This window comes from Coregonus lavaretus (genome assembly GCF_964263955.1).
Source record: "Coregonus lavaretus genome assembly, chromosome: 37".
Lineage (NCBI taxonomy): Eukaryota > Metazoa > Chordata > Actinopteri > Salmoniformes > Salmonidae > Coregonus > Coregonus lavaretus.
Genome location: NC_140024.1, coordinates 19,329,718 through 19,354,408, shown reverse-complemented (window position 1 = coordinate 19,354,408; position 24,691 = coordinate 19,329,718). Strand labels below are relative to the sequence as shown.

The following is a 24,691-nucleotide window of genomic DNA, read 5'->3' as shown; positions in this document are numbered from 1 at the left end:
CGCGCACACCACACACACCGGGACACACGCACGCACACTTTCCCTTCGCTGTGCTTTTGTGTTTTGTCAGAATTAATGAGAAAAGTTCCCTTGCCCTAGGGGTAATTAGTGTCCTTGGAGTTAAATAAGCTAATACTTAGACACCTCTGGCACAAGCAATTATGTTTGTGTATTGAATAATTGATTCAAAGAGGGGGAAGGGCTGCTAATCAGATCTGAGCATAATGAATTGATTTAATTAACAGGGGAATCTGAGGGTCTCTGGGAACTGCGCGCACTTATTCAGTAGCAGGAGCGGGCGCAGCACATAAATTGGGAGAGAAAGGCAGTGTGAGTATGCTTTTAGCAGTTGTCAGGTCTGGAATTGGATTTCTTGAATATAGTTACAGTTTCGGTGCAAATGAGAACGGGGAGAGAATTTCACAGCGCGGAGGGCTCTGTCGTCTAGTCTAAGCGTTTGATACGAGTACAGTTACAGATTCAGTAGATTGTACTGCTTTCCATTCTTTGTTTTCGTATGGAATTTACGAAGATCAACCATCATTGTTTTACCGGTGTAAATTGCAGTTGCAGTTTAGTCCGGATAGGCAATTTTCTGTGTTTAGCAAGAGCAAACTGAGCGCGGGGACCGCTCTTTCTTTCACCGATAAATTATATTATCAATAGCCTAGAATAACGTTCAACCCCGCGTTCATGTTACAAAGGTTTCCGTTACTAAACCAGATACAAGCCAAGCGTTCGTGCAATTTCAGCTTGCTAAAACACATAAGGACGATTCGGTCGCTGTTTCAAATCTCATTTCTAAGAGAAGCCTTGCGCACACCGACTGGTGAAGCCTGCTGGAGCCGAGAACGGATCGTCTGGAGCCGGACTCCTCGTATCTCAGGACGATGGTGTTGGACAAGGAAGAGAGTGAGTAACACCCCCGACGATGGGTATTTCATCTGGATATCACATTGGAACAGTGTTTGTTTTTGTACTAGGTAGATAACCTAGCCTACCTCAGGATATAAGTTAACCCACATTCCCCTTCCTACGAAAGACACACGTCTAGTAGACTTTTATTTGGATACCCGGTGATAATTATTTGCGTTTTTTTGTCGTGAAGAACCTTGCTCATTTTACTTCCAACATCCATTAGAAGTTCTCAGCACGCACATACACATACGCCTAATTTATTGCTGAAAAACTACATGTCTTCTGCAATTTGGAGCTTTATGTTTATAAATGATTGTTCACATGATGGGCATTGCAACCGTAGCAACACAACGCGGCTGTAAACATGGTCCCACTTTCCCTCTGCCTAAAGTGCTCCTCGCATCCTCTGAAGTTACCGAAGCAGCTCTTTGACATCAGCACAGGATGGGAGATGACATCGAGTGCTTTTAACTTGATTGCAAATTATGGATAGCACTATGCAATAGGGATGACAGTTTCCTTTCCTAATGCAATACCTGTCTATTTTGAAAGGTTAATGAGCAAGTAATCCCATTAATTTTTACTTTAGAGCAAACCTGTCTCTCTTGGCGTCCTATTTTGTGTGTAAGTTGATACTTAGTAGCATAATTCATACAACGCATATAAAAAGATTAAGCTAACCAAAAACCTCAAACTTGGAAGAAACTGTTGTGAAACTGGATCACTTAACTTCTGTTATCAGTTTGTGTAAAAGTGCTATCCAAAGTAGTTTTTTATATCACTTGTGTAGCTGATGTATAGCTGATGTATGAAGAGGTCTGTATTCTTAATAGGTAGGCTACTTAATACATTCTCTCACAGCCTTCTAGGACCTAAAATAGGCTATTCTTGTCATCTAGCAGAGAATACTGTCATCACACATTTGGTTTTAGCCAGAGGCTTTTTTGTCCAAAAGTAATGGCTTGCATTTGCCACCCATTATTTATGTTTGAAAATTGATATTTCGTATCTCTTAGCCGAGCATCCTTTCACTTACCCATCTAAAAACCAATAAAGGGATTGCCGTAGAAACATAAATTGGTCTGTCTAGCTGAATCCATGTTGTGCTAATGTACCCAGATTAACTCAACTGTAAATTGTATCCTTTAGATGTCTGTCTTACTAAAAGTTCCCTATATGATTCAGATGCTTTTAACAGCTATTGGCTAAGCAATATGGTAAATGTACAAGGTGATGCAAATGGCATTAGTGGGAAAGGATGCACAGGAGCATGTAATGCAGTCAATACTACATTAACTACTGATGCCCAATTACAGAACCAGGGAGAGTGGCTTTTAGGAGCATTAGGACTTGCAGAAAAGCTGAGATCACCTGCTGCTCATTGCCTAAAAGCTTCACCCTTTGCTTGCTGGGGCCGACAAACTGCGCTGGCATTTTGGCAGGGATGGGGAAAGAACTGCTTGGATCTGTGCTCTCCCATAGCTAGAGCAGGCTGTCAGTGATCCATTGGCTCAGAGGATACATTGCCTACATTTTACAGTGTCCATACTAAGCATAAAGCCATTTAGCCTACTGTGCATAAGGCAATTGGCTGTGTAGGTAGGCTACTTGGCAGTTCAGCATACTTCTTACATTTGGCATATATTAGCCTGCAGTAATGTGATAAGACCACCATGCAGCTTTTAAGATCTTGTTTTCTGCCTTAAATCACATCAGTTGGAAACTTATTCTCATGAGGGCATTTTTTCTTAGGGAAAAAGAACACAGAGATGTTGAGTCTGTGACAGCCAGAGTTTTATTGAAACCCTTTGGCTTTAACAGTGCTAAACTTGTGAATATGTGTGAAGTCTCTAGGAGGTCTGATGCCTCACAACGATCTAGGGACATAACCAGGCAGCGCTCTCTCTTTTAGAGAAAAGCTCATCTTGTTTCCCACTTTTCAAATCTCTTTTGAGAAAGTAGGATACAAATCAATTCCCTCTCCACCTATTTTTAAACACACACATTTTACATGAATTTTTTGACCTACTACAAGGCTCAACTTCACATTGACTTCTAGCTCCAGTGTAATAACTGGTTACTTAGAGTTGTAATGGAATTGATTGGATTAAAGGTCTTTACCATTTCCCAATGTATGAGCTATGTTGTGTGTGTTGGCATTAAATGTGAAAACAGTGATGGTGGACTGGAACCACCTGCTCGTATCACGAACATGTAGTGCTATACCAAGTGGGTCATGAATATCAACTAGGCTGTCTCTCCACCTCAGACATTATGTTCCTAGCTAACTATACTACCCCCAAAAAATCTGTATTGACAGATTAACCCAGTCTGAAAAGACAGTACATCTGGTATTCTGAAGCACCACATCCTGACATTTCTTAATATGGATGTCTCTAGAAATGAATGGCACCACCTGCCCCAAATATTCCAGGTGAACGTTTTATTTTTGCCCTCTAATATAAAGTTTCCAATTGACTTCTAATTCTAGTGGAAAAAAGCAATTCAGCCATTTTCTTTCCTTCAAGGTATTAGGAACTATCAGCTGCAGCAGAAATAATTGGGTCCTCATTGTAGACATGTCTTTGGCTGATCATTCGCACCACTGGGCTTTCTAAGAACCTGGGCTGAAGAGAACCTCCAATCCTCAAACCTGATGATAAATTCTTGGTTACCTTTGCACTTTAATTTACGACCCCTCGAGCAGCCTGTCCAATGAAATTTGTACATTCATAAAGCATGTGATTGAAAAGCAATGTTTCAAATGAATACAGAGACGTGATCTGTCGGCTACTGTAATAAAACTTGGGCTTCAGGCTCCGATTTTTATTTTGAAATAATAAGAATTGCTTCATTCTTTACCGGAGTTACCATGGTAATTCTGTCTTGTAGCAATGTCATATTGATTTAGAAAGTGGACAGTAATATTTCTTTTCTGTTATTCCTTTCTGCGGGTTGATTTCTAATTTCCAGTTGGAGATTACTTTCATACATTTCTTAAGTCGTTTCACTTTTTTTCCTCAGGAATGTAATTTTCTCTCTTGTATTTGCTATTCTCTCAGCTTATTGGCTTGTTCTTACTCTAAATTAAACTTGCCAATTTCAAATATTGAAATTGCATCTGCTTCCTTTGCCCTGGGCTCTAAACAATGTTACAAGTTATTTCAACATTTCATATTGTGTGGTCACATCTAGTTATTAAGATGGTTTATCACCTGCTGCCACCTGCTTCCTTAATGTAACACGTCTCTTCTCTTTCACTTGAATACTTTCCCAGTCCAGTGGGGATATCACTGACGTATCAGTGGGCAACTGTCTGATAAACCTTGCTTGGTCAAATATGTCTTGCCATTCTACTGTTGGAAACCTGAATGATTCATTATTATCACTAATGGAAGACTCATTTTGCAATGGCTCATACGGACAAACAGGCCATGTACAGTTTACAAAGGGATATCATATCATTCATACAACAAACAGTTATAACTCAATTACAATGTAAGAACTCCAATGTGACATAGGCATGGAAAACACCCCACAAATTCACACCTCTCACTCACTTCTTGTGCCCTCTATGCATATACTTCTATAACTGTTCTCTCTATCTGTTCAATATGCAACACGACAGTTCAACAAAGATATTCACATCCAACATACTGAATTTGAAGTCAGTAAATCAATTTCATCATTTTAAACAGTGAGTGCTTGATTCAGTGTGATCTACTATGATCTTACATACGCACAGTTCTCACCAGACCCAATGATGTCTCCCATCCCAAACCAGATCCCTATCAGACTTGAGTGTTCCACATCAGCGACTGCAGAAGATGCATATCATTTCCCATCATTTCAGTGGAGCTCAAAAGGCTGAATGGGGACTGAGAGACACGTGTAAGCAAGATACTAGTGCACCCACCTTCTTCTGGTGCAAATGGCTACTCTCATCAGGGTGGCACACTAACTCAGTGATGCACTCCTGAGCTCTTCAAGCATCCTTTTATCATATCCAGAGGCCACATGCTCTCACGTTATCTTCCATCTTCTCACAACTAAGATCCATTTTCCCTATGCATCATGGGAGAAAGACTGACAATGTCTATGTTTCCGTTGTCCTTAGTAATTCATCTCGACCTGCACTTCACCACATCCACCTCTGTTTTATTGAAAATAGTGTGCTGCAAAGCGATGTCAGTAAACACGAATTCTCTAAAGCTCTGAGGACGCCTACTCCATCACTCCAACGTTACACAGAAAACCATTTAGATGAATGATCATTTTAGACCAACTTTTATAATAATATAATAATATAATATGCCATTTAGCAGACGCTTTTATCCAAAGCGACTTACAGTCATGCGTGCATACATTTTTTGTGTATGGGTGGTCCCGGGGATCGAACCCACTACCTTGGCGTTACAAGCGCCGTGCTCTACCAGCTGAGCTACAGAGGACCACATTTATAACATCTCAAATCAACCTTATCTCTCACCTTGAGTCCTGAGATGAATGCAGACATGCTCAACATTCAGACCATAGAGATCTTATTAAATTGCTAGAAGGGCTATGTCATAAACTCCCAAAGTTCCAGAATGGGGTGAAAATGGCAGCCATATTGGTCGGGTAGAAATCCAAACCAGTCTAATTGGAATGAATGGCAGTAGAGGCATAATCCTGATTTTACTTATGCAGGACAATAAAAGTAAGGCATGTGATATATCAGAAGTTGTGTAATGGAATTATTGTCAACCTAAAATATTGTCATATAATTATAAAGTTTATACAGGTTTTATACCACATTTCTGTATAAATAGCCTCTAAAATACACTGTGTACAAAACATTAGGAACACCTTCCTAATATTGCGTTGCACCCCCTTTTGCCCTCAGAACAGCCTCAATTTGTCGAGGCATGGACTCTACAAGGTGTGAAAGTATTCCACTGGGATGCTGGCCTATGTCGACTCCAATTCTTCCCACAGTTGTGTCAAGTTGGCTGGATGTCCTTTGGGTGGTGGACCATTCTTGATACACACAGGAAACTGTTGAGCGTGAAAAACCCAGCAGCGTTGCAGTTCTTGACACACTCAAACCGGTGCACCTGGCACCTACCAAAGGCACTTAAATATTTTGTCTTGCCCATTCACCCGCTGAATGGCACACATACAAAATCCATGTCTCAAGTCTTAAAAATAATTCTTTAATCTGTCTCCTCCCCTTCATCTACACTGATTTGAAGTGGATTTAACAAGTGACATCAATAAGGTATCATAGCTTTCACCTGGATTCACCTTGTCAGTTTGTCATGGAAAAAGCAGGTGTTCCTAATGTTTTGTACACTCAGTGTAAATGTAAACAAACCATAAATGTCTCAATTTTAGTTTTCTTGGAAAGCTGTGAAGGCTATTATAGGATACAATATCAGTACTTGTTGCATTTACAAATTGTCTAAGCCCTATCATCAACTGATTTCAGCCAGTGTATGGCTGTGGATTGACTGTATTGTTTGAATGGAATATTGGCAGTTAATTTGAAAAATGAATGGAATCATTCCTCTAAAACTGGATGGCTAGCAAGCTAACAAACATACAGTGCAGATACATTCTTCAAATGCATTATTTTACACTATCTTATCACAGCGCTGGCAAACCATGTTTGACCAACTCCCTTACCAAAATGGCTGACCTTTATCCCATCATAAGAAGGTTCATGTCCATTCTAGTACACGCTCAGTGTTCAGACAGAGGTAATACAGACACGCTCAGTGTTCAGACAGAGGTAATGCCCCAGTCATACATGCAGTAGAACACTCTCTCTCTGACTCACACCCATGACCTTACTGACCTTTTGATTCATACACAAGTAATGTTATTCTGCATCACATTCTGGTCTTTTGAAATCTCCTTGATGGTGTCTGAAGTAGACCTGCAGCAGGAGTGATTGTGATGGTCCATATCTGTGGGTTTGCTCCTGGGAGCCTAATAGTACAGACAGTGTATGCTCTGCTGAGAGAGGCTATACAGTTCCAGATTTTACACTGGGTGGTTTTTAATTGACTTTCCTCTGGTCTTTAAAGTATATACTATTCTCCTGACTCGTCTGGTTGTAGCAGGAATCACTGCCAGGCTGAGATACCTCGTCTGAGGTGGACTGCTCTTGCACAGATACACACAGGCATTGAGACACACACATACATACATACATACATACATACATACATACATACATACATACATACATACATACATACATACATACTTCATTACGAAAACACACATCTCTGCCATGCTAAAGCTGGTTGTCACACTCTTCTCCATGTCATTACAGCTCTTCTCACATGTATTTATTGTCCTATTTGCCTCTGTCTCCCTTCCCATCCTCTCTCTGGTTTCACTTGGGCATTCTGCAGTGTTCATTTCAGGCACTATTTAACTTTGAAAAGACAGCGCCGCTATGATCTTGTTTTTTACCTTTAAATCGGTCTCTAAAAGAGTTTGAACGCGAAGCTTGTGATATGTTACCAGTACATTGGTTTTGCTGTGTTAAGTTTACTGGTAAATGTTGTCTTGTACAGTATTGTCACTGTGACAACCTCTCTTTCCTTGGGGACTTTACAGTAACAGGTTGTTGGTTTACAATGCAGTGAAAAGAGGCCGAAATAGGATTTGAAAGCTATTTAGACATACAAAAGGAATGCTGTTGTTTTGTTGAATGTTTTAAATGAGCTAGTGATCGCCGTAAAGAATAATTTATGTGGAAATTGAATACTGCGGCATAATTGTACCAGTGTCTGTTTATGCATGCACATTTCCATTTTGAAACAAATTGATCTGCCGTTATGCCTATTAACTGCAAGACCTTGTATAATCCCTCCTGAAATAGTCCCATGATATGTATTGGTTCATGTTGTTTACTTGCTGTAGATGGAAAGCAGTGGATGCTGAAGGATGTGTGTGTGTTTTGCTCAGTAGGGGTGGAGGCCTTTGGAGGCACTCATTAACTCCACTGTATTTCTCTCTTCCAGGGAGATCTCAGTTTTCCCAGGAAGCTGCTAGGGATTATTGAACCCTGGGTGGAGTGTGTGTGTTGGTGTTTGCGTGTGTGGTGACTCAATTATGGCTCAGGTACTGCTTCTCAGTTGAGGATGTGAGTTCAATTTGCCATTCTGATGAGGGAGGTGCTTTAATGTTTTGGGACATTTTAGCTTCTGAAAACGGTAACCCTTCAGACTTGCTCCTTTAAAGGTGTTGCTGTACTGATACCATTTTCATAATGAAAGATGTGCAGCAATTCTGGCTGCCTCACATTTTACGTAAATTCTGAAGGATAAGGAGGAGGCATGCAGTGAGTAGAGGACAGGCTAAAAAAACAAGAACAACCACTTCCAACAGAAGTACTTAAGATCTTAAAGGCAGATATCCTTTTATTTTCTGTTCAGGCAACAAAAGCTTTTTCACTTTCAAGTACTCTTAAAGGCTGTGATACTAATCCTTATAAATGGAAACCCTATAAGTGACTATTGTTGGCCAAAACAATATGTCACATGAATGTATTCAAGTCAAGCACTTCAGACATAAAAAAACCTATACAGTACACCAGTCTACATAGAATTGGAGGGCAATGCCACTTAAAACATAACAGAGACAAATAGCAAACAGCATAGAGTGCTGTCCATTAAATGGGAGGCAACTTGCTGAGAACCAACCAATCTCCGATTGGTTGACCTTCAATAAATCAAATGTTGAATAACTAATTAAAGGCTGTGATTGCAGGTTTATTTTCCCCTCCTGAAAGCGGAGAGATTGGGCAGCGGGTATTGAAGATGAGGATTTAATCATTGCTGACAATGAGTTCGCCTACACAACCACAGTTTGATCCATTAGACGTGAGTGGCAGCTGAGATCCATGCTCACTTACTATTGTGGTCGGCTTTAATTGAAATTGGTAACTGAGTGTAGAACATAATAACCCCCTGCGTCCATTCGCCTACACACACATACGCACAGACATACACGGATGCACACAAACGCATGCGCACGCATCCCCTCTTGCAGGCAAGGTTTTTCTGTCCCCATCACACCGACATGTGACAGATTCCCCTGGACTAGTCAACCCAATAATGGAGTAGCCATTTCATTTAACCCAAGAGTTGTGCTAGGGTTTTAAACATGGCATTGAAGAATAAATACCAGAATGGCAGGCGTAACACATCTAAGACGTCTACTGTGATGAAACATTGCCTATTATAAAGAAATATGGAGACGCTAATATCATCAAGCAATAACTGCTACAGCATTACTAGCCTGTAAACACATCACCACCGCAGTAGGTCAAGGGCCCTGCCTAATGCAAACCCTATCATCAGTGTGTGAACTATGTGAATGGTGACCACCCTGGCTTGGTTCCCCATACAACCCCAGATTCAGGGGCCTTTGAGGCCCTACTCTCCTGCCGTGCATCCAACCTGCCTCATTATTGACCCCATAAGGAGACAGAGCCATGGTGTAGGAGAGAGTGCTGCCTAAATGATGTTGGAGGCCTGTTCCCCCAAACAACTGCCCCCTGTGGTGAATTCGCATTATTCAACATTAAACGCCCCACATGGTGCACCACAGTGTGGGGTTCTTTTTTCCCTCCATTTTCGACTCACTGCAGACCCTGAATGGCACACCTGTCTCCTGGCATATCCTTTGAAATAATAAGTGTGCTGTAATTGCAGGGGAGTGGGAATTTCATACATCACTTCCTGACCTTGGGAGTGACAAACTTTAGAGGCTACATTTATGCCTCCTGAATGCATTTTTAATGTGGGCTAAAATGTGTTTGGGCATTATTCCGTGCCGGATGGTGGAAAGCGTCTGTGACAGTGCTAATGGTTACATTTTGCCAGGAATCATGAAGTGGCAGATAAGATTGTCCCCTTTATCAAACTCTGAAAAGATCTGGTTGGAGAATAGATGGATTTATCGCCTTATTCAAATGCTAATGCAATCTGTGAAAAAATGAATTGAATTCACACGTATGAAGATGCATTCATCATCCGGGTTATTGACAGCTTCGCTGGCAGTCACCCTAATGGAACTGTGTTGAGGTAGTTGGCTCAGAGCTAGCCTGAAAGAGGCTCAGTTAGCAGCAGGCTATCCTAGCCTAACGGACATTGAGTTAGCCGATTCAGAGAACTAGCCTAACAGAGGGTGAGTTTGCATGATAAAAGAGGTTGATTTAGCAGAAGGCTAATAGGGGAAAGGGGGATACCTAGTCAGTCGCACAACTGAATGCATTCAACCAAAATGTGTCTTCCGCATTTAACCCAACCCCTCTGAATTCGAGAGGTGTGGGCGGGCTGCCTTAATCAACGTCCATGTCATCGGCACTGGGGATCAGTTGTTGGGGGTTAACTGCCTTGCTCAAGGGCAGAAAGACAGATTTTTCCACCTTGCTGGCTCTGGGATTCGAACCAGTGACCCTTTTGGTTACTGGGCCAACGCTCTTAACCACCAGGGTACCTGCCGCCATTCAAAGGTAGCTTATCAAGGTAGCTTCTAGAGGTTGAGTTAGCAGCAGGCTCAGAGACCTAGCCTAACTGAGCACTAGGTCAAACACCTCCCCCTTTTCTCTCTCTCTCTCCATCAAGCCTCAGATTGTTCCCCTGATCTTTCTTCAGAAGTTCTTGGAGCTAACCCTGCATAATGAGGGTTAGGAGCGATGGGCGTTTCTCTATTTTATTCTCTCTCTCTTTTGAGTGAGGGCTGTCGACAGCACCCCTTCCAAAGCTGTCATCTCACCATGCTCGCGAACAACCAAGTGTTGGAACAAGTTGCCTTCTGTAATAACTTGGAAACCCTGCCAGTTTCTCGTCTCAAAATAAGCAGTAATGAATTTAATTAGAAAGCTGTTGCATATCTCTGTGATACATTTCTTTTAATTAACCCCATGTGAATAAATTAAAAATAATAGGGGGTGAAAGTTTGGAAAAAACACCCTAATGAAGTTATCCGTTAATTGGGATTGTTTCTGCAGGCAAACCACAGTGAGTTATGGCCACCAGGAGCTAACAAATCGTGCTGTAAGCATCCCTGCCTCCACAGAAAAGGGCCCATGCTAACTTCAAGTGTAAGAAATACACCTCTGACGTGATGGAAATGACTGGCGGCCTGGAGAAAAGGCAGCCCTGTTCCAGGCCACTCTGCTGAGACGCCCCACACCGCGCTTGAAGCCGGGCCAGTGTTATTGCAGCCCTAATGCGGTCGCCTCATTTGGAGCGGATCAGGAGTAATTATGGTGGGGAAAGTGGCTGCCGACCACGGGGGTCAGGACACTTGTAACATGTGAAAAGAGCAATTATTTCAGGAGACAAAACTCTCCCTTATCCCAGGCAGGGCCAGGGTCAATGCAAGGGACGGCTGGGCTCCGTTTCACCGGGGCTTATTAGCCGCAGCAAGCTGCAAAGTTTGCCAGAGTGCATCTCGTTAATGAACAGACCCCTCATCGGCACCAGGCCCTGCTCTACCCCACTTACTGGGGGTGTTAATTATGTCATACTCAGAGCATGCAAGCCCAGCAAGCACTTCTCACAGACCCAAGCATTCATAACACAACCGTCTGGAAATGAGGCTGTACTATACTGTAAGAGATCACACCCAGACAGAACCCACAGGACTAGTCTGAAACATGCTGAATATAAAATAAGGTATGATTGACTGCATGGGCCTGTGAACGACTACCGCATGTGTCGTTTTTTCTGTCTTGGAGTGATATGCTCCAACTGAGGAGGGTAATATGAATCATACAAAGAAAGAGCAGGCTTGATTATGCTTATCATTTTGAATGCACTCATTTGTCTGCTTTCAGCTGGCCTATATTCCAGCTGATATTATGACCAGATGTCTTGTGTTTTGTCTTGGCAATAGAGGAGAATGGGTGTCTACAGGCTCAATTACAGTAATGATGTGAACTGATTGAAAGGGGCTGATTCATGCAGACAATGGCAGGACATCTGCCTGAGATCCCCATTAACCTCCGTGGCGGCTGCCTCGGCCCTGTCTGGGACAACATTCTACTCTGGATTGCCATGGCCACAGCGTTTACAGTGAGAGCGGGAACACAAAAGCCTGGGTTTACAGCTCCAGCCTCTTCCAAGCCACTGCAATATTCACCGAAAATTCTACTTGAGCAACGCCACCACTGGCTAAGGAGCTCAAATGGTTAGGCTACACCAACAGGACTGCAAATTGCTTTTACCAACCCAGAATCTAGGAGTTCATTTTTCCCACTCTCAACATAGTAGAAAGAAATACTTAATAATAAACATTAGATTATAATTACTGAATTTAAATGCTGTCCAAGAGAGCATGGTTAATTTTCCCATACAGAGTTGATCTGTTGGAGATAGGCTTTAGAAACAATCATATCCTTACTGGGAAATGCTTAAACAGGAATCAGTGTATAGATTCATAGTGCCTGATTTAATGTGTGTCTGTCTGATGTCTTCTGCAGGAGTCAGTGAGTCACAGAGGAGATGATGAACACAGTTGTTTCAGTTGAATGCAGTTGTTAGTAATGTAGCATGTAATTTCTCGGGGCATCTCTCAGCATCTGTCATTGCGGTTACCAGTCTCTTATTTACTGCAGTGAGCTGAGAGCAGTAATTATACGGGCTCCAGCGATGAGGTCCACTCAACCTAGCCTCCCCCCAGAGGCAAGACGCTGTCTGAGTGATGCTATTCAATCCCCTTCCCTCTGCAGGAACCTAGGGAGCCTGCGTCACATCAAGGTGTCACCACCTAATTGATCAAATGTATTTAATTCCAGAGAGTGACCCCGCCCTCCGGGTAGTGGTGTACTGTAAGGTACGCAGCACATTTCTATTCAGACGTGCGCTTATTTAACAGATTAGTGTGCAAGCACACGTATGATATGAGAAGGAGAAAAAGGGATCGGAGGGCAAATCATCCCCTCTTTCTCTCTCTCCGTCACTCCTTGTCTAATCTGAGGATGTGCCATGCAGATGTGATAATTGCATTTCAATGCTTTAAAACGTTTCCTCGAGTGCACCGAACAGCTTATTTTCCTTTTAAAACCTTAAATACATCAAAAGGGTTACCACATAGATTTTATTTTTAGATAGCGGTAAAAACTGATCTTGAAATGGGCTTACATAGAAATCGGATGCTATCTCTATAATGGGAAGTACATGGTCTGACAGTTTCAATGAAGAAAAAAACCAGAACTGTACATATTCTTAAGAGATAAGGTCTTTAAAAAAGAAGAGGGGTGAAAAAGACTGAGATGACAGCCCTTACACCAAGTATTAATGGCAAATTAATTTATTTCTCAGGGAAAATATTTGGCAAGGCGAGAGCTCCCTCTTTAAAATAAAAAAAAAAGGCATCCCCTGTTGGAATATGAATCATGATCTAGCGAGGTATGTTATTTTGTGACACCAAATGACACGGGAAGGTCAGTGGCACTTGGATCTGTTAAATGGATTGGATTAAGTGGAGGCTGCCTCTTCGGCTGCTGCCGTTTCCTTTTATAATGTAACTTTTTGTTCTCGGAGAGGCGGCAGGCTGGGGAGGCGCTGTTCCACTCAGGGATTTCACATGGTACAAAGTGTGGTGACAGGTGCAAAAAAACAATTCTCCTGGTATTAAGGAAGTTGACTTGACATTTGCTTTATACAATCATTTATTCTGTCACTACTCTTTGTTTAGGAAATGCTACATGCAGTGTAGCTACTACTGGAAATTTCTCTAAGGCAATTTTCCACAGGCTGTTTTGGTAGATGACATCAAGCGTGTGTTTCTTCCCTGAGACAGCAGGATCTGTGCAGTAAGCATCCTGGCTTCCTCATGTATCTGAGACTTTTCCTCTGTTCAGGCAGCTCTCTCAGGCCCATAAAGGGGGTATTGTGTACATGGTGGGGAGGAGTGTCAGACTCACTGCAGTTTCAAATCTGGGTTAGGGAATACAACATTGCCACATTCATGATGTTTAGGATGTCTCTCTCTCTCTCAACATAGGGAGAGCTCCAAAGAGGCCGGAACAGGGGACATGCTGTACAGTCATTCCATAGAAAGGGTTAAACCCCCTCCTTTGCAGAGTTGATGTAAAACACACAGGTTATGTAACAGGGTGGGTAGATGGTATGTGGGGGGCGGTGGTCTAAACCAATTACGAGTGGTTCTCTGGAGGTGGGGAACGACCTTTGTGTATAATTAGTTATCTTATTTAAAGCAAAGATTTTGAGTAGAATAACTAATTAGCTGTCATAAAAGGCAAATGAAAGATTTTTGTGTGATCCCTGAGGGAATTGAGGAAACCTGATTGTTTTGCTATGCGCATGCACAAACCACACACACACACACACACACACACACACACAGCACTCTCTCTCTCCTCATTAAGACTGTTTTTAGTTCTGTGGAAGGCTGACAGGCGAGCACTGTTGGCATACCTGCAGAGATCCTCTAACAAGCCATGAAATGCAGGTAGAACAGACCACCCTTAGCTAGTGTGGCTTCAATTTGAAGCTTTTTACCTTCATTTACACTGAACATTGGTATTTATAGCGGGTTTTGTGATCCTAATGCACCAGCTTCAAGGGGCCCGTTTTGAGGAGGGAGGAGGTGAGGGAGCTGGAGGGTAGGCAGAACACTAATTGATGGTTCCCATCACCAGCGCTGGACCAATTAGCCTCCCCTTTCCACTTGTGATAAAGAAATAGGATGAAGGCTGAATACCACCAGCGCTCTTATTCACATACAAACCAAAGCCATCAATTTAACTAACAAGCTCTCCCTTTCCCTCATTTTAAAAGGGAAGATGCTAATTATATTACATTCACAGTATTACTGATGGTCAGAAATTTCTGAACAAATCTGGATCCAATAAGGTGTGTGTGTGTGTGTGTGTGTGTGTGTGTGTGACCGAGAAAGAGGGAGACAGGAAAATGTGCTTAGGTATTCAGACAAACAAAGTACTTTGTGACAAAGTGCTATGAGGTTTTAGTGCGGGGGAAAATGCACATGCTCAGAGAGGAGAAACGGGGGCATTGGGTGATACACTACCTAGCTACCAGCAGAGGCTCTGTTTATCATGGAAATAACTACTACTATGGTTCCAGTCAAACTACAGGGTTGCTGCCCAACACCACTGACATCCAAACACAACCCCATACAACTACAGAGGACAGAGCGGTACTCTCCTGTAACGGCCATCATCTCGCTCAGTCATATATGCTGTAGGTCAATAGCAACTGCCTTTACTAGAACACAACACCTCAACAACAGATCACCTCAGAGGATAAAGACAAAACATCTAGAAAATGTACTGAAGTTATAGAAATGCTACAGGGGGGAAAAAGCTATGAAATTCTGCGTCCATTTTTTTTAGAGAAATGTGTTTTGAAAGCAGAGAGGCGAGCGGTGGCCGCCGTGTGTTCTATTAGACAGATCAATAGCTCAGTGTGTGAGAGAGTGTCTTAAGAGCTGTTGTCCTGTGCTTTCAGCTGTGGCAGACCTGTTAGTGCTACGGAGGGGTGCCGCCTGCCACTTCCTCTGTACCAGCAGTGGCCTGAGGGGGGGCTTTTAGTCCAAACACAAATGTCAACCACACGTAGACTATTAGTGTTTAGTGCAGTTATTAAATGGACTTTATTTGTCCTTTAGGAGGCTAAAAGGCACACTTAAAGGGGACCTGCGTGACAGCGGGGCAATTTGCGGGTTTGGTTACTCAGGTTCGCTCGTTGCTGACATGAGTACAGATAAGTGTAAAAGAAGGAAAGGCTGTAATGCAGCGAGCGAGCGTAGTGTGTGTGTGTGTGTCTGTGTGAGTGCACGCTGAGAGGCACTTAGGCCATAACATATCTCACTGGGGTCTGCGAGCAGCGTTCTTGTGGTCAGAGGCGTTTTAAAAGGTTAATGTTAATCTATACCAAACAAAGCCCATGAGAAGCTTTTACAGCTGTGGACAGTTCAGAGCAATGAGCGCTGATGAAATGGTAGGTGACTAACATAATATACAGCATGCTGTAAATACCACGGTAAGCAACATGAGGCCTGTCTGTGACTCTGTTACCAGTACAGCTTCAAAAAACAGTAGGCCTGCCTACGTAGTATGTCCCTCTTGCATTGCATGTGATTTACCCAGTTCCAATGGGAGCAGCAAGTGGAGTGAATGTAGTCCAATGTGACCTGTGTGATTGTTCATGTTCATGCATATGAAGCAGAGAGGCAGTGCACTGTGGCCCTCCTCTCTCTCGTTAGGCTCCGCCGCCTCCAGACGCTGCAGCAGCAGCCTTATCAAAAAGAGAACATGAAAAGTCACTGGTGTTCCTGGGCAGTGAATCACGCCGCGCCGTTTGTCTCCTTATCGCTACAGGTGTGCCGATGCTCTCCGTCCAGCCCAAAGGGAAACAGAAGGGGTGCGCTGGCTGCAATCGCAAGATTAAAGACCGCTACCTGCTCAAGGCCCTGGACAAATACTGGCACGAGGACTGTCTGAAATGTGCATGCTGCGACTGTCGCCTGGGGGAGGTGGGCTCCACCCTCTACACGAAAGCCAACCTCATCCTCTGTCGCAGGGACTACCTGAGGTAAGAGAAGCCACAGTCAGCCGCCCCACTCACAGAACAGAAAGGCCGCGCCCCACCCAGGGCTGTGTCATTAAATGCTCTCTCTCTCTCTCACTACCGCTAGCGTAGAGCCACCATGAATGTCTATGAACCTGCCTCTCACTAGAGCTCTCCATTTGGGTCCATTTGTATGTGAACCTGTGTTTTTTTTTCTCAAGCTTTTAGAAGACATTTCCTCCCAGGCTGTTTTGGTAGATCAAGCGCCTGTTTGTTCCTCATTACAGGATATCGATGCTGACTAGATGTGTGTCAATTAAGCCTGAATCCCATTATGCTCATGTGCTGACTCTCCCCAGGCTCTTGATCTTAAGCCTTGGGAAGGCAGAGCGGAAAGTTTCCAGTTCCACGTTTTAGCTCTTTTTCTGTTTCAATTTTTTTGTTGCTTGTTTACATGAACACAGCACTCTCCCCTCGCGGTAAAGACCTGGTTTCAATAACAGTAAAGCTGGGTCATGTTGTGTTATGGGAAGACTCCAGGCAGGCTAGTGTCAACCTCAGTGTCTGTGGCTCAATGTTTTCCCCCTGTACCTCCCCTGCCATCTGCTTGCTAAATTAAACATGATCATTTCCTGGGCGTTAAGTCTCATTCCCTGGGGCTTCCGAATAAGATCCTATCATTTATCCCTGAGAACATCCCCTGGGGACAAGCCTAGAGACCTTGCTGCCCCTGGCCTCTCCCTGTCTCTCGCCTCCCTCTCCCGCCGTGCCCTACCAGCAGGTCCCAACCGAGAGGGGCTTAGGGGCCGGGCGTTGAGAGGAGCCATTACCATCCATCAGCTCCCACCCAGAGTTAATGCTGTTAAGATGCAGTGAGAGGTTCACTAAGACTGCTGCTGCCCCTGGAAGGGGCAGATGGTGCAGATGAGGTCATCATAAACGCAGCAAATGACAAGAGAAGGCAAAAATTATTAGGCCCAGAGTGGCGCTTTTGACATGGTTAAATATGATCCCCTGAAAGGGCCGGCTTCTCCCTCCCTCCATCTGATTGATTTCTCCTCCCATTATGAAGGCCTTATCGTGGACATCAGCTCCCTGATGAAAATGTGTTCCTATGGCGCAGGCCAGAAGGTGCTAACTGGCCTGACAGGCAACTCTGCAGAAAGCAAACTCAAAGCAAGACTAGGGCAGAGAGGTGAAGAGGAGGGAAGAAAATGAGGGGCAGAGGGGGCTAGTGTGAGAGGGAGAAAGCAAGGGAGAGAGACGTAGAGTAAGAGAGAGGAGGGGGAGAGAGATGGGCTTTCTGTGTTTCTGCCTGGGCCCTGATGGCCTAATGAAATCCAGCCCACTCGTCTGCTCTTCAGCCTGAGACAAATGCATGCCACTTAATGACTGGAGATGTTTGAGATGAATTCTATTATGGAACAAATTAAAAACGTTCCCTTTCTCAGCAGCGAGAGAAGAGACCGTTTTAGAGTTTAGAGTTTTAAAGTAGGTGACGCAGGCTCCATACGGCCTTGTAATCCCCTCACAGAGCCCCCGTCCTGCACGGAGAGAGGAACGCTTCCCCTCACCTCCATTAATGAATGGAATCCTCCTGTATGGAGCTGCAGTTCATTAGAGACATGCAGCCAGGGTGGATCAAACACTCTTTATTTCCCTGGGTTTGGAGCCCTGCCATGCGCACATTAATTATGATAGGAGCTCCGTCTGTGTTCGTCCTTCAGGAGCTCAGGAGCACCGGTAACATCTTGTGCACCCCCCCCACCCCCATCCCCCTCAAATTTCCCCTCCACCCCCTTCCCCCTGCTCTCCCCTGCCTGGGCCGCCAGCAGCGTCTTCTAAAACCTCACATCAGAAGTTTCTGAATCCACTTGACATTCTATTCCCTCCGTTGGAAAAGGCTGGGTTGGTTTATTAGCAGTTTTGCCACACTTTCATTATCACAGAGAACAATAGATTAATTAGGTGTTTCATTTTTGTCTGGGACTCAGGATCTGGCGACCTTGCCAAAGAAGGTTGACAAGCCAGTCATGCTTTTGATCGCCCGGACACCAAGCCTGAAATCGTTTTATCTTCTAACTATTGAATATTTTAGGGGGAACATACTGTATCAGTCATCTACTTATCAAAGTAGAGTGCTTTTAATTGAAATGTAAAACCACTTTTTTTCAAGCTAATGGACATTGTAACTTATGCAGTACCGACGGCACTGCGATGGAAGTAGATATTAATAAGATGTTTTGATGACAGTTTATCTGTGGATGTATTCTTGTATGTCAAACTGCTCTGCCACCCACCAGAGAGAATTTTCCTGCCAACATTTTAAAATCTATACAGGAAGCTTTACCCCTTCAAAGACCGAACTGTTGAGGAAGGTCAAAACACGCCTTACATGCATTAATACAGTATCTCTCCTTTCTATGAAATGGGACAAACTGTACATGGAGCGGTGAATCTTAAAGAGCTTAGAGAACAGCGCAGAAGACATGAAGTCTCCCGAGTGGTGCAGTGGTCTAAGGCACTGCATCGCAGTGCTAGCTGTGCCACTAGAGATCCTGGTTCGTATCCAGGCTCTGTCATAGCCGGCCGCGACCGGGAGACCCATGGGGCGGCGCACGATTGGCCCAGGGTAGGGGAGGGAATGGCCGGCTGTAGCTCAGTTGGTAGAGCATGGCGTTTACAACGCCAGGGTTGTGGGTTCGATTCCCACGGGGGGCCAGTATGAAAAAATTAAATATATATAACTGTAAGTCGCTCTGGATAAGAGCGTCTGCTAAATGACTGAAATGTAAATGTAAAGAGCTCAATCTCAATGAAACAGTAGACCTGCAGATGATGCTGGCATGCAGGGGGAGAGTTTGAAGTTAGCGAAGCAGCAAGTTCAAACAGCTAAAGAAAGCACACCTGTTTCTACAGATCCACACTAAATCACACAATAACAGAAGGAGTGGAACAATGGAGGAGAGCCACTTTAATACCAGTTTATTTTGTTTCAACCAGCCAACATCAGTGGAGGAAAATGACTTCCTGTATAAACTATTTTGTTTGTTATTTTCTCTCTTAAAGCTGTGGTGTTTTTTCTCTCAATCTTGGCAGTGAAGAGTTTACGGCAGTGGTTCCCAACCTTTTTCGGTTACTGTACCACCAACTAAATTTGACTCTGCTTGGATTACCCCTGATGTACCCCCCCCCCATGTGCATGTTACCAGTAGGCCTATGGTCTCATTAGTCTTCTCAAGGAGCCCCTATGGATGGGCCAAGTACCCCCAGGGGTCCTAGTACCCCTGGTTGGGAACCACTAGTTTACGGCATGCTAAATCTGCCATATTTTTGGTCATATGCATTTATTTCTATGGCAGTCTGTTGAAGATCAAGTAAAACATTTAAGTTCAATTATTCTACAAGCACACTGTATGCCATTTTCTTACTGTATACAGTATGGATTGAAATAGATATGCTGTGACAGGTCATTTCACAACTCTAAGACAGAGAATATGAAAGTCCTTCAGCACCCTCACTGGAAAGTCCCACTAAACGGCCTCACCATGGTAATGGCTGGTTTCACTTTATCTTACATTATACAGCTTCAAAATCCATCCCATTGTGTCTCACAGTTTGTGGTTGACCTTCCAAATGAGTATTTGTAACCCTCTAATCCACTTAAATTAACCACTGAAGACTCTATTTTAAGCTGGGCCCTTTCTGTGCTTCAAACCCTGCCTAAAAAATTATGACTTCTTAACAAACTAGGATTGGCTGTAGTGAGGGGCAATGTAGTCTGCCCTCAAATTTTCCGCAGCATTCATACTGCACTTGAATGGACAAACTGGACAAATCGTATTCATGTCTAAATAATTTGTATACCAGTTGTGAGGATAGTGACTTTTCTTAATCCTAACAGACAAGAAAATGATAATACCAGTCACACAGTACAGTATGCGATTTACGATATGTGGGAATTCAGCAGAAAATAGTCTATGATTTGTAATCATTCTTAAAAGAACTCAAATCTCTATGGTATGGTGAATTGCCATTTAAGGTTTTGTGATTCTCATTCCCACCCGGCTCTCCCTAGTGCTATGCATGCTGGTCTCTGTAGTCCCTATTCCACAGTGCCCTCCCACTAAATGGTCAGCACAGTGTATCGGTCCATTACTCCAAGTGCACTGCAGTCCCTATATCAACCACAGAGCCCAGGGCCCACACAACCATAACACTGAAACATAACCTACATGATGGCTTTACATCACTAACATGTCCCCTGGGACGCATACAACACTGCATATAATAAAGCATCCATATTCACAGGGCCAGTCAAGTAGCAGGTCAGCACACACACAGAAGGACAGACTAGGTCTGAGTCAGACCACAGAGATGATAATAGCCTGGTTTAGTTTGAGCTAGAAATTATGCTGATTTGTTTGGGATAATAACATAATCAATACAGAATACATTATTGGGTCTGTTTCATCTGTGGTTTTTTAAAGAGGAAAGAATAAATCTAAAAGCCTGACAACAATCATTTTAACAAGTGGGTTTGAGCAGCAGCACCTGGTCTGGGTGGCATGGAAAGCTCTGCATTCCAGAGGTCTATATCAACACACTTTACTGGAACAGTAACCAGTTCTAACAATGGGTCTGTTCAACACCTCGTATATCTCGCTCTCTTTCTCCTAGTCTAAGGCACCAGCACCTCTCCTATGGGGCAGTGTGCTCTAATTAGACCCTGGGTCTGCTGGAGGGATAGATGTTTTCTGTGACAAGGGGAGAGCAACCGACAGAGACTAATATGGAGAGGGGATACCAACTTTTGACTATTCTCTCCGTCTGAGGCTCTGAGCCCACAACTTTAGGAAAGTGTTTAACATACTGTCAGAGTGGCAATCTGCTGTCGCCTGCCTGATCCCCTCTCGCAAAGCTGTGGCGCTGTCCCCTTTTCCTGCCTGCAGAATGCACAAGTCTATCTGTGATTCAAATTAAAAATAAGGGCAGGCGCTTGGAAAATGAAAATGTAAATGTGACTGGAGGCATGCAGGATGGAGTGGAGTTACCTTTGCTTTGCTTTGAGGAGAATGAGATCTACACCAGTGCCTCTTGCTCTGCTTGTGACCTTCATTGTTTGCCTCCTATCTAATAAGCTTAAACAAACAGCAGTGAAATGTGAGTTGTGCGTCTGTTCAGTGTACTGCCGAACATGTAGACTCCCAGGCAGTCTCTGAATGAGAGAGTGAGGGGAATAGAGGCAGTATCCTTGCAACAGGAATCTTTTGAACTTTTGACTACATTATAGAATTTAGCCTCTTGTGTAAAATCCAGCTGGCTTTGGTTGGAGCAAGTCTCATTAGGTACTTTGGTTTTAAAATAAGAAAACTTTCAACAGTTCAATTGGTTGCCTCAGACCTGTTTTCATTGCTTTCACTATGTGCTAGGAGAAAGGCTTTGAAGAAGGGGATTAGAACCATGTGATCATTTTAATTAGATCATTAGCAAATAATTAACATCTAGGTTTGTAACCCTCATTAACAAAAAATACCAGTGTGTGCCAAGATAGATTTGTGTATTACATGAGATGTTTTCGGAATTGTCTGTTTTTCACCATCTTTCTGTGGTTTTTTTCTTGGCTTTACTTTTTGTTCACTCCTCTGTTGCATGAAGGCTAAGGAAGGTACGTTAATCTTTGTCTGTATTCTCTCTCTGTCTCTTCCAGGCTCTTTGGTACAACAGGGAACTGCGCTGCCTGCAGTAAACTGATCCCAGCCTTTGAAATGGTGATGAGAGCCAGAGATAATGTTTACCATTTGGACTGTTTTGCCTGTCAGCTTTGTAACCAGAGGTAAGGAGAGAGATCACAACTGTGTCGAGAGATTGCCTTTTTCAAATATGTAACGCTGTTCTGAAATGGCCATTAGCTCAAACTAGTTAGCCATTTAACGAAAAACCTGTCTCTTGAGGTGCGACAGATCTGTTTTGGGGTCAGTAAAACTAAACCCAGACATGTCTGTGTAAATCCTGATTTTATCTGTCTTCCCATTTTGAAAGCACACGTGCTGCATTGCATTAGCAACGCTCTGTTCATTCTTTTCTATGTTGACCCTGCCATTAGTTTGTCCTTGTTTGTGTTTTGTGACTAGAAATAACTGGGATTATAAGCTTGAGGGGAACAAAATTCAAAAGTGATACAGCTGCCAGACCAATGCCAAGGCTAATCACACTCACAACACTCAATGCTTTAGTTGAAAGGTTCACTTTAAGCCACCGCAATAGACCACCAAGAGGCCACTCTACGGGAACATGCCTCACTAGTTTGGGTACCACACTACAGGGTAGTGGAATTAAACATTCACTCGGTCCTAGGTCCTGACAGCTCCTCACCTGTGAGCTCTACACTATGACATCCATACATACTCTCCTCACAATACAATGCAACAATTCCTTAACAATACCACAGTGCAGCACAGAGAACACTCTGCTAAACATGGGGTATTGTAACCCTCTCCATCCATACCGCACAAGCACATTAACCTTCCACAGGGATGAGTCAGTAACCATGGTGAGCACCTGGCTGGGGTATGGGAATGCTGGCTGCAGCCACTCTGCTCAGGGCCACACATGGGGCCAGGCTTTACTGGCTCACTGATACCACGGCCATGGCCCTTCTGCCAGCCCTCAGCCTGCCCAACACATTACTGTAGCCCAGCCTGATAAGCAGCCCTGCCATCAGTATGGCTGCTCTTATCTTCACTCATTCTTTCTATGGAGCTGTGTGTCGTACAGTACATAAGCACCACCATTTAAAAGGACATCAGTGGGCCTACTTGGGTGTGCGTTTTTGCTTCAATTGACTCGAAATCTAGAGAGAAACATTCATGCACGTTGGCACCCAAACTGGCGTATGGAAAGCTCGCCCTGTGGCAGGGTTTCCTTGGAAACCGGTGTGGCGCTTTTCTTGTTTGCCAAGCCTGGGAGGGGACTGTGCTTTCATTGGGTGCCAGTCCTCTTGTCCGCACGCTTTGAAATGAAAGTTTTTTTTTATCTACTCGTATTTGAAGCCACACCTTCACAGTGACCATCAGAGGGGCCTTTGAATCACACACAAGGAACAATGGCATTTGCAAACAAGCGACATCGCCAAATGGGTACAATCAAAGCCCAGAGAGCAGCAATGGCCATCGCCTTAAACTGCTGATCTCAATCAACCACATTCTTCTCCCAGAGCAATGCTATCCTTATCAGCCCGTCAACACAAAGACCTCTGTCATGTTGTCAGCTACTAATCTCCTTTGTCTCCCCACGTTGTCCTCCTTTTTAGTAATGCTTTGCCTTTGTGTTTTCCTGGCTGGCAGGTTTTGTGTGGGGGACAAGTTTTTCCTTAAGAACAACATGATTCTGTGTCAGATGGACTATGAGGAGGGCCAGCTGAACGGCAGCTTTGAGACGCAGGTTCAATAGCCGGGCCCAGTGGCAGCAACCTGGACCCTCGGCCCGCCGTACTTACACATGATGCCATGGATGTTCTGCTGCACTTGGAAAGAGGAGCGTCTGTCTGCTTGCCTGCAATACTTTTTAAATAGCCCTTTATCAGTCCATAAGGACTCTATTGTAAATGTACTACTTTTAGCCCCTACCCTTCCCACCCCAACACTGAGCAGTTACAAGTTTTGATGTACAGTTGTGCCTGCTTAGCTGAGCACTGTATTGCTTGTATGTTTTTGTGATGTTTGTTTTGGGTTTGTTTATTATTTTCCCCTTTCGGGAACGTTTCCTTGGAGGGTATGTACAGTCAGTTTTCTCTGTATATATAAACTGGAACATTTATTTTATGAAATGTAATGCAATTTTATTACTAGTGTGAATTAAAGATTCTTAAATGTTCATAGTGAGTTTTTTTGTTCGTATACCAAAACCAAAGTTGTTTGAGGAGGCTGGCCCATGTGTTGCTATATCATTATCTCTCCAAAACCACAGAGCTGTAAAAAAGCCTTGTGAGAAAAAAATATATTTGAAGTTCTTTTTTAAAAGTGATGGAGGAAAAAATGAAGTTTTATTACATTTTGCAAAGAGTGCTGATGGAATTAGAAATGCTGTTTCAAATGAACTAAATAAGATTTTATTTGGAATAAAATAATGACTTCTCCAGACTGTGTTGTTGTACTGAGCTGAGCGTGCAGGTGTCGTGAAAGAAGTGGTGTTTGGATGAGAACGCA

At 43.6% G+C, this 24,691-nt stretch overlaps 1 protein-coding gene across 1 annotated transcript; it reads left to right on the top strand.

Annotated features, from left to right (window-relative positions):
* The first annotated feature begins 5 nt into the window (after positions 1-5).
* On the top strand, positions 6-24,624 carry lmo1 (LIM domain only 1). The gene is made up of 4 exons (XM_084154691.1): positions 6-912; positions 16,295-16,508; positions 22,195-22,320; positions 23,831-24,624. Exons 1-4 carry the CDS (start codon positions 891-893, stop codon positions 23,934-23,936), a joined length of 468 nt encoding a protein of 155 aa, XP_084010817.1. The 5' UTR covers positions 6-890; the 3' UTR covers positions 23,937-24,624.
* The last annotated feature ends 67 nt before the right edge of the window (positions 24,625-24,691 follow it).